Source organism: Hipposideros armiger, unplaced genomic scaffold (assembly GCF_001890085.2).
Source record: "Hipposideros armiger isolate ML-2016 unplaced genomic scaffold, ASM189008v1 scaffold_1051, whole genome shotgun sequence".
In the NCBI taxonomy this organism is placed as follows: Eukaryota; Metazoa; Chordata; class Mammalia; order Chiroptera; family Hipposideridae; genus Hipposideros; species Hipposideros armiger.
In genome coordinates, this window is record NW_017732401.1 from 61,633 (window position 1) to 72,175 (window position 10,543).

Consider the following 10,543-nt stretch of genomic DNA (forward strand, 5'->3'; position numbering starts at 1 on the left):
AAAAGGTTTCCAAGGGCTATTTTGATCTTATATGTTTTTCCTTTCTAGGATGAGCTGCTTATGAAAACAAATGGCTGAATAGCCACAATATTTAGTCTAAAAATGTCTAACACTTCAGGTTTATGTGTCAGATATTATAGAAGAGATCACATTCCTTACAAAGACAAAGACATCTGAACAGTCAAAGGAAACACACGCACACACACACCCTCACTCAATGAAAGGTTAAGGAATAGAATGAAGCAGACTTAAAATAAAAGATAAGCCAGATCATCTTAATAAATCAAGACAAAAAAATCCTACCTACCTGGTTACGGCCCGGGTACAGATGGTGACAAGGAAACAGCCAGCCACAATCATCCAGCCCCAGCCTCCATCCGGAGGGGCGGTGGACTGACCTCTATTTACTTTTGCCATAATGTTGATTCTTTTCTCTTCTTTTCCAACTTATTCCAGTTGAGATCTTGAAAGAATCTGCTGTCCAGTGACTTCTTGGTATTCAAAGATTGGCACAGAATGCTACCTGGCACATGGGTTACTGGCCATCTGAAACCAAAAATCAGGACATATTTGTATTTTATTGTCATCTCCAAAGGCTGATTTTTCACACAGCAAAAATAATATGTCCCTGTTAAATATGATTATTTGTAACAATGAATACTGGACTGGGTCAAAGGCCATTAGCTGTCCTTAGTACCCGTCCTCCTCCTTTTTAATAATAGGACATCTCAACTTTTAGCCAAATCCACATGTTTCCAGCTTGATTCCATTTTCCCTGGCCTTTCTTGAAGGTAGGTGTGGCAATGTGGTTTAGTCTATGAAAGGGATGTGAGAAAAAGTAATAAGCGCCATGTGTGGCTCATCAGCTCAAAGGCACTTTCCAGCACTTCCCCCACCCCCTTTCCCACAGCCTGGAACATGGATGTGGAGATGAGACCACACAGCTTCAACCACACAGACCAGGACATCACCTGAGGGGCTGGCAGAGCTACAGGATAGAAGGACCCTGAGTCCCAGTCTCCAAAGACTCTGGAGAAGGTCTGCCTCTTCAGGTCTGGACCTCACATACCTCTCACTGTTACAGAAAAGATAGAATAAGCTTCACTTTTATTTGAGCCTCTGTATTTTGGAGTCTCTCTGTTACAACAGCCTATACTGTGTCCTAATTATTATACTGAATGAGTCTGAGAGTAACTTATTTGGCATTTCTGACTAAGAATGCTATAATTTTTTTTTTTAGTTGAGCCATCCTGCCACCTGTTGGCAGCTCAGCGACAGCTCAGCTCAGTCTGGGAATCAAACCAGCGACCCTGTTGCTCAGAGCTTGCACTCTTGAGCGAGCTCTTAACCAACTGAGCCACTTGGCCGGCCCAAGAATGCCATAATTTTTAAAGTGTGTAATAGGAACAAGAAAAGAACAACAAATGAAACAGAAAAGAGAACTCAGAAGCTAGTACATAATAATTCAATATAACTAAATAAGGTAGCAAAGATTGATGGAGAATAAAGGATTATTCCTTACATCGTGTTACAATTCTACAGTTAGCTCTTGACCTTGTAGATAGGTCAGAGTTAAATGTGAAAAAAAGAAATCATTAAAAATCTAGGTGAAAGCATAGGCAAATATTTACCTGATCTCCAGAGAGAAGGACTCCCTGAGATGTAATGTAACAAGCCAAGAGAAAACTTTGTTAATTGGTCTAAATTAAAATTTAACAATTCTATACATCAAAACATGTAATAAAACCAAAAGGTAAACCATGAACTCGGGAGTAAAAAACATTAGCAACATTCATTCATTCAACTGCCAACACTTATTGAGTGTTTAATATGTGTTAGGCACTATTTCCAGTCACTGGGGATTCCGTGGTGACTCCCACATTAGACCACTTAAGCTTGCTTGCTTTCAAGACTTGGGCTTACCGCTTCATCTTATTAGTCATCCTGTGAATGTGGGGAGACTGACAAAGATGGAGTGAACTACTGAGGAGTATAAACCTATCAAAAGTATTAGAGGAGGAATGTTGGTATAAATATTAAGCCTACTGATTTAAAGAAAAATAAAAATTATTATTTCAAATGATAATAGTGCTAATCATTGGCCTAAGTACTGAGTAAGAGCCAAAACACTGGTATCCAGGCTAAGTGAAAATAATACAGATCTACCTTTTACAGAGAGCTTGCCACAGGCCACACTGCTATTAAGCAGCATTATAGACTGTATCTCCGTTAACCCTTACAATAACCAGAGGAGGTAGAGATTCGTGTCCCTGTTTTATAGATACATTATAGAAACTCAGGCTAAAGAGATTAAGTAATTTGTCCAATTACTATTAATACTACCCAGCAGCAGAAAAAGGATATAAACCTTTGTCTTACTGCAACGTCACTTTTCCTAACCAAGGCCCTATACTGCTTCCACTGCATTCTCTTATTCCTTGGCATAAATTCATATACATTTTTGTCTAATCATATGCCTATAATTCTTGCTGATGGCATACCAGTAGGATGGCATTAATTTCAGCCTGATGTAGCTAGAAAAGCAGTTCTTTAAATGGTACTGTTGGTATTTCCCTGAAACATGCCTGTATATCACAGTCATGGAATTCTCTCTGATTTCAAAGCAAAACCGATCTTCCAAAGGAGTCTCCAATACCCTGGAGCTTCAGGATCAGTCCCTCCGTAACTTAACTTTGTGTCATGGGGAATACATTTTTTTAAAACTAGTTTCAAGTGTACAAAACAGCATAGTGACTAGACATTTCCATATATACCTCACAAAGTAATAACCCCAGTAAATCTATTGCCTATCTGATACTGTACGTAGCTATTGGAATATTATTGACTATATTCCCTATGCTGTACTATATATCCCTGTGACTATTTTTTAATTACAAGTGATATTCCATATTATTTTATATTAGTTTCAGGTGTACAGTGTAGTGTTTAGACATTTATATAATTTATGAAGTGATCCCCTTGCTAAATCTAGTATCCATCTGACACTAGACATAGTCTTTACAATATTATTGACTATATTCCCTATGCTGTACTTATATTCCTGTGACTCTTTTGTAACTGCCAATTTGTACTTAATCCCTTCACCTTTCTCACCCAGCTGTCATACCTCCCATCAGCTTGGTTTCTGTATCTATGGGCCTGTTTCTGTTTTGTTTGTTCATTTATTTTGTTCTTTAGATTCCACATATAAGTGAGATCATATGGTATTTGTCTTTCTGTCTGACTTATTGTCACTTAGCATAATACCCTCTAGGTCCATGCATGTTGTTGCAAATGGCAAGATTTCATTCATTATTTATGGCAGAGTAATATTGCATTGTATACATGTACCACAATTTCTTTATCCAATTGCAATCCTTATCAAAATACCAATGGCATTTTTCACAGAACTAGAACAAATAATCCTAAAATTTATATGGAACCATAAAAGACTCCAAATATCCACAGCAATCTTGAGAAAGAAGAACAAAGTTGGAGGTCTCATGATACCTGATATCAGAGTATACTACAAGGCCATAGTTATCAAAACAGCATGGTATTGGCATAAAAACAGACACACAGATCAATGCAACAGAATAGAGAGCCCAGAAATAAATCCATGCCTATACCGTCATTTGACCTATGACAAAAGAAGCACGAATATACACTAAGGTAAAGACAGGCTATTCAATAAATGGTGCTGGGAAAACTGGACACGTACATGCAAAAAAATAAAACTGGACCACCTTCTTACTCCGTATGGGTAAGTACTTTTAATAGTCAATGACTTTCTTCCCTAGAATTAAACACTCAAAAAAAATTCATTTAAAAGATCCAACATACTTGTACGTTTGCCTTCATGTACACAGCTTACTACAGCAGACAGAGCTAGTTGCCTACCCCAAATCCATAGTTCACCCCTTCCACCATTCTACCATAACCCTGGTTTTGTTCAGGTATATACTCTATCTGCTCTCTTTCTGGCAGCCATTTGTCTCAGGAAAGGCTGGCCCAATCCATTGTTTCAGGGAATGGGTTTCGATTACTTTCCCTTTCCCTTGTGAGTCAGTGATTAGGAATAAAATATGAAGTAATGCTAGCCAATAAGCTATGAGGGGACATTGTTTGGGAAAGGTTTTCTTGCTCTTAAGAAAATACACAGGAAAGCAGCCTCTCTTCTTTCTGAAGAAATTTTTTTTTTTTTTTAGCTGAGCCATCCTGCCACCTGTTGGCAGCTCAGTGGCAGCTCAGCTCAGGCCGGGACTCAAACCGCTGCTGCTCAGAGTTCGCACTCTTGAGCGAGCTCTTAACCAAACTGAGCCACTCAACCGGCCCTCTGAAGACATTTTTAATCTGGATATAATACCTGGAACTATGGCAGCCGCCTCCTAACCATAAAGAAAGCCTGAGGATACAGTCAATAAGCCAAGGACAGCACAGCAGAAAGATGATGTTACTATTAATTGTAGAGTCCTACTTACTCCAGTGTATAATGGATTCTTATTGTAGTTTTAACTTATACGTCCCTGATGACTAATAATGTTAACCAGTTTTTCATGTAATTATTAATATATCTTATTTTGTGAAGTACCTGTTCAAATATATACCCATTTTTTACTGGGTTGTTTACCTTATTATTGAGATATAAGAATTCTTTGTATATTCTAGATACAAGCCCTTTGTAGACACATGTACTGCAAATATTTTCTCCCATTCTGTGGTTTGCCTATTCATTTCTTTTTTTGTTTTTAAGAATGGAAATAATTTATTTCTAAAAGTAAGCCTAGGGCCGGCCGAGTGGCACGATGGTTGGGGGCTGGCTTGAGATGCCGGAGGGCCCCGGTTCGGATCCCGCATGTGAGGGCCAGTGACACTGCCCTCTACAGCAGCTCAACCTGGAGCTGGGCTGCTGTGGATCGCCGGCGGCAGTGTGGGCTGCTGCCCCTGTGGCAGTGGGTTGCCATGGGCTAATGTGTGTAGCCAGCAGCCAGCGTGAGCGGCCAGCAGCCGCAGTGAACGGCGGTCCAGAGGCCGGCGACTGATCTGCCTCGCCGGGAAGAGTGCAATGATGGTGCCAACTTGGGCCGGTGAGGCGACATCCTCCACAACTAGACTGAGGAACAAGTCGACAGCAACTTGTCTGTTCCCCTTCCCCCAATTCCCCAGCACTGTTCCCATCCCCCAATTCCCCAATAAAATCTTAAAAAAAAAAAAGTAAGCCTATTCACTTCTTAATGGTGTATTTTGAAGAGCAGAAGCTATTAATTATGATAAACTGGAATTTATTATTTTTCCTTTTATAGTCAGTTGTATTTCTATATATTGGGTTGTCAGAAAAGTCATGACATAGTCTTTCTAAGTTTTTCGTTGCAAAAATGCATCATGACTTTTCTGACAACCCAATATTAGTGGTGAACAATTAGAAATTGAAATATTAAATTACTACTTTACAGCAGCCTTAAAAATCATGAACTGTCTAGGAATAAATTTAACACAATATTATATGTACACTAAAAAATATAAAACAGTGCTGAGAGAAATTTATAAAGGCTGGGGGAGGGGGGGGAGAGAGAGAGAGAGAGAGATGTTCATTCCACGGAAGACACGGAAGATGTCATATCTATCCAAGTTGATTGATAGCTTCACAGAAATCCCACTCAAAATATTCCAGCAGTCTTTTTTTAAAAAATAGAAATTGGTAAGATGATTCTAAAATTCATATGGAAATACAAAGAACCTAGAAAATAGAAAAGAATTTTTAATAGAAAGAATGAAAGTTGAATACTTACACTGATTTCAAGGCTTACTCTAAAACCAAAGTAATCCTGACAGTGTGATATTGGAATATTAGATCAGTGAAACAATAGAATTTAGAAATAGATCTAGATGTTTATTCATATGAAAAAAATGGATCTTCAGTCTTACCTCACACCATATACAAAACCTAACTCAAAATGAATAACAGAGCTAAACATAAAAGCAAAAACTATAAAACTTCTAGAAGAAAACATACGAGAAGATTTTTAGTTTGGGGGATAGGCAAAGGTTTCTTATGACATAAAAAGCAAACTGAACTACCTGCAAAGAGGCTTGCAATATGGTTTAGATTTATTCTAGTAACAAAGAAGCTATAATATATTTTTTTCCCGTATCTGTATTGTTATATGAGCAAGTTTCAACTCTACCACAACTCACTGGAGAAGATTTCCAAAGGCACTCTACTGTTGCCTCTGCAGTGGGAGGTACTCTTTCAGGGTACACTATTTGTAGCTCTTAGCATGTCCCCTTTGAAGTGCCTTTATTTAGATACTCCTATCTCTGCAGAAAGAGGGAAACAGTGATACCATTTCTGATCATGGAAACGCAGTGTCCTCAGCCACAATCTGTCTGGTTCCATGTTCAGCCTTGTATAACCATCTTTTTAGCCAAACATCAGCCTTGCTCCAGCCCAATTCACTCCCACCTATCCTATGATACTATACATTTCTTGCAACTCACTGTCAAAACACAAGGTGTATTACCTTTTTTATGTGCTACAATATTTCCTTTACTTTCAAATTCCTTCCTTCTCCACTTCCCCACCTAACTTATCTGTCATTCCTGCTTGAACTGCCTCCACCCCATCCTCATCCCTCAAAGTACTCGTAGTCATCTCGCTTGTACAGACTCTCGGAGATCTCTCTACATGCCTCTCCTGGCCCTTATTAAATACACTTTTGTTATCGATTTATGTGTTTCTTTCTGCCTCTAGACTATTAAGCTCCACAGAACAGAAACTCTCTTAAGTCACCCTTGCATCTTCCCCCAGTTTTCTCCACCGCCCTCACACCCCAGCACACCCTCTGCCTGGTGCAGAGGAAGAGCTCTACCAGTGTCCAATAAATGAATGAAGTCAGTTCTGCTTCACCAGAAAGAACCCCATCAAGTCACAAAAAAATATATTAAAAGCATAAATAACAGTTACTAGTTTTAAAATGGTAACTCAACTGAAAGAAACATGAAAAGCACTTTGTATTCATTAGAGATGTCTAATCTTCAGATATGAAGCAAGAAAATGAGCCATTACAACTAGAAAATGAAAAGTGTTTAGCATAACCAGCTTCTCTCTGACACACCCGGGAGCGATGCGTTCTTAGCACAGAGGTACCAGCCAGTACTTAGAGCTCAAGTCTCAGACTCCTGGGCCACAGAGTAAACCACAAAATAATAATAGGAACAACAGTGACTATTGGGGCATTTAAATCCACCAGGCTCTGAATTCACTACTATACCTGTTACCTCATTTTGTCTTCATCCCGTGAAGGAGGTATTATAATCTCCATTTTATAGATAAAGTAAGAAACGCTCTTTCTAAGATTCACCCTCAGCCTGACTTCAAAGCTTGTGCTCTTCATCAATGCATCCTGCTGCGCTCCACTGGCCTCTAATCTGTCATGGTGGAAGCCATTATTATTACATTCCCTCTTGTATCCACAGCACCTAGAACAGGGCCTGGCATATATCTGGTTAAATGTTGTGGTTAAATATCACCACATTTGTGGAAAAGAAAGCTATCTTGCCTCCCAGTTACTGGACATTTTATTAGTTTCCCTTTCCAATAATTGAAAGGTCCCAATGAACATCCTGGTCTATGGGGCAGAATCCCAGCAGACATCATGAGCACCGAAGGACAATCTTCCCAGTATACTATGAGAGAATTCCAACACTTTCCTACAGAGCCTTTATAGCAGCGGGGCAAAGTGTTCCAGCAGGTAGCTTTACAGACTTCCATCCTGGGAGCAAACTCAAGCTCTGAAAATGACTGAACATGGGAGGGAAGTTAAAGAAATCCCTTCTCTCTGCTCGGGTGTGCACAGTCTCTGATCCAGGGACCCAACTGTTATTTCCACTCGGAGTCTCTGGACCTTGGGGATGCCTTCTAATGCTTATGACTTTATTTATTTTTTTTTGCTCAATCACATTACACATGTGGTATAAAAAAATATTATTCTTAGGTGAAGACAGAGTAGTGATACACTTTTTTTTTAACTTTCTGCTTTTCTCTGCTTGGTCTTCAAACAGATCCTGGTAACAGGGGAGTAAATAATTACTGACTTCCACCAGAAATTTTTGGATGTTTGTCAGGGACCTTTGAGCACTAAACTGAAACACTGACCTTTGGTAATGAAGCTGCCAGTTCTTACATTGTGTGTGAGACTTTTGGGGACAGGAATACTTTACATAAGACCTAGAATAAACAGCAGAGTGATTTATAGGGTATTTGGCCTACAGACAGACAGAAAAAGGTACAACTCGTAATTCATCTAAGAGGCAGAGAGAGTAGAAAGTAAGATTCTTTCCCAGCCTGTCAGCACTCCATCCACAGAGGAGTCTAGGCAACGCCAGAAAAATGCTGACTTCTGAGCCTAATAGTTTGTTGACAGTGTACTTCATAACCAGGAGCTTGCCCCCAGCTGCCATTCTCTGCGTAATAGAGTTCTTTCCTCTCCTAGTTGGATGTCCATGTAAAAGAAGGGACAGATCTGAGCTGTAACCTTCTTTGGGAAAAAAAAATGTGTATATACAGTAAAACCTTGGATTGCAAGTAATGTGGTTTGTGAGTGTTCCACAAGACAAGTAAACATTTCTAATACATTTTAACATGGTAAATGAGCGATGTCTTACAATACGAGTAGTTTGTTTCTGGAACGAATTATGCTCCCAAACCAAGGTATTACTGTATACATATATATAACATGCAGTCAAGTATCTCAGTGCCTATCACAATGTGAGGTATAAAGCTGGTGCTCAAAAAATATGTGGTTCAGGGAATAAATTTTTGCATCTAACTCAGCGGCCTTGCAGGACTCTAATTCTAATTGGGTACTTTTTCAGCATATGGAATTATTAGGTCAGACTATGTTATATCAGAGGCTTCTCAGCTGCAGAGGAGAAACGTGGGGTTTGAGATGCATGTCACAGAGTCTTTTTGTTAGTTGACAGAGAGACTTTGAATGGAGCACAGTGCCGCCCATCTACAGCACCACATTTTCCCCACTCTATAATCACTGCTACCCACCATGTTGTTGAAATGGGAGAGGTAGCGAGTCAAATATCTCAAATATTTCAGGCTAACCACACACATCACAGAGTGTTATGGAGAACTGGTGTTTGAAAGAGAACGCAGGCAGAAGAGCACAGTTCTGCACTCAGAGTTGGGGCACCCTTGGGGCTGCCAAGTCCCCACACCATCTCCGACACCTGGGAGGATGCCTGGAAGAGAACAGGCACTCAACAAATATTTAGTGAATGAACACCCCCAATTCTCAAGTTCTGGACATTTTCCCAAAACACATAGGGAAGGGGTACAGGGAGCTTGAGGAATGGGGACAAGAAATTACGCAGCCTTTCTTTGTTCTTTTTATTCACTGTCACACCAGATTCACCAGCCTTTCCAGCATCTGGGTAACAGAGCCCTAGGTGAATTCATCGCACTGAGCACATGGCAGCAGGACCAGGCCCTGACCCCAGGCCAGGCCAAACCTGGAAACTTCACTACCAGGTTGGCCCTCTCTCCTTGCTTTTGCAGAGTGGCTAAAAATGAGCATGGACTGCTGAGGGGGGGGTCACCTACTGAGCTTGGCACTCAGCCCGCAGTCTGCCCCACAGGGCACAGGCCATCGAATTCCACAGGCCCTTAGAGATGTTTATTTTTGTGCTCTGTAGACACTGCTCACTGCGTGAGCCACAGCAGGTCACACAAAGGACAAGGTGTTGCCAAGGCTGAGAATGAGGACCTGAATTTCTTCCTGGAAATGAAAAAGTTAGAAATGATTTTACAAAAATTCCTTCAAGATGTGGGTGGTCATCTTGGTTTTCAATCCTGACCATGAACTAGTTAGGACTGAACCAGTTCATTCTACCTCTTTCTAGTTTGGGACAAAAAGAAAAGCACAGTGATTAGACATTTATGTAATTTACGAGCGGTTCCCCGATAAGTCTAGTACCCACCTGAAACCATACGTTTTTATTACAATATTATTGATTGTATTCCCTATGCTGTACATTACATCCCTGTGACTATTTGGTAATAACCAATTTATACTTCTTAATCCCTTCAACTTTTTCATCCAGTCCCCAACACCCCTCCCATCTGGTAACCATCAATTTGTTCTCTGTTATCTATGAGTCTGTTTCTGTTTTGTTTGTTCATTTAGATTCCACATAAAAGTGAGATAGCATGGTTTGTTTGTTTTTTATGTGAGCTCACTCTACACATTTAAAAATATTTCCTTAGCCAAAAATGGCAATAGTTATATTTTTAATATAACTGACCTGTTGATTAAAAATAAAAACAACAGTTAAAATGAATTTCAAAGTATTTTCAAATATATTTTATTTTATTTATTTTATGAATCACTGAGGCACTTACAAATATTTGAAAAATCGTGGGCCGGCCGAGTGGCGCATTGGTTAAGAGCTGGCTTGGGACACCAGAGGGCCCCGGTTCGGATCCTACATATGAGGGCCAGTGACACTGCCCTCTACAGCTAAGATGCTGAAC

General features: G+C 40.0%; 1 protein-coding gene across 7 annotated transcripts in view; it reads right to left on the reverse strand.

Annotated features, from left to right (window-relative positions):
* SLC16A12 (solute carrier family 16 member 12) overlaps positions 1–10,543 on the reverse strand; it is a 76,418-nt gene that overhangs the window by 16,831 nt on the left and 49,044 nt on the right. For 6 of the 7 annotated variants that reach the window (XM_019631884.1, XM_019631889.1, XM_019631887.1 and 3 more), the window contains one exon: positions 308–546. In XM_019631884.1, the coding sequence (XP_019487429.1) occupies positions 308–417 (110 nt within the window). In that variant the 5' untranslated portion in view covers positions 418–546. Of the gene's footprint in view, positions 1–307; positions 547–9,613; positions 9,634–10,543 lie in introns of those variants that run through there. The other variant, XM_019631890.1, reaches the window with a different exon arrangement.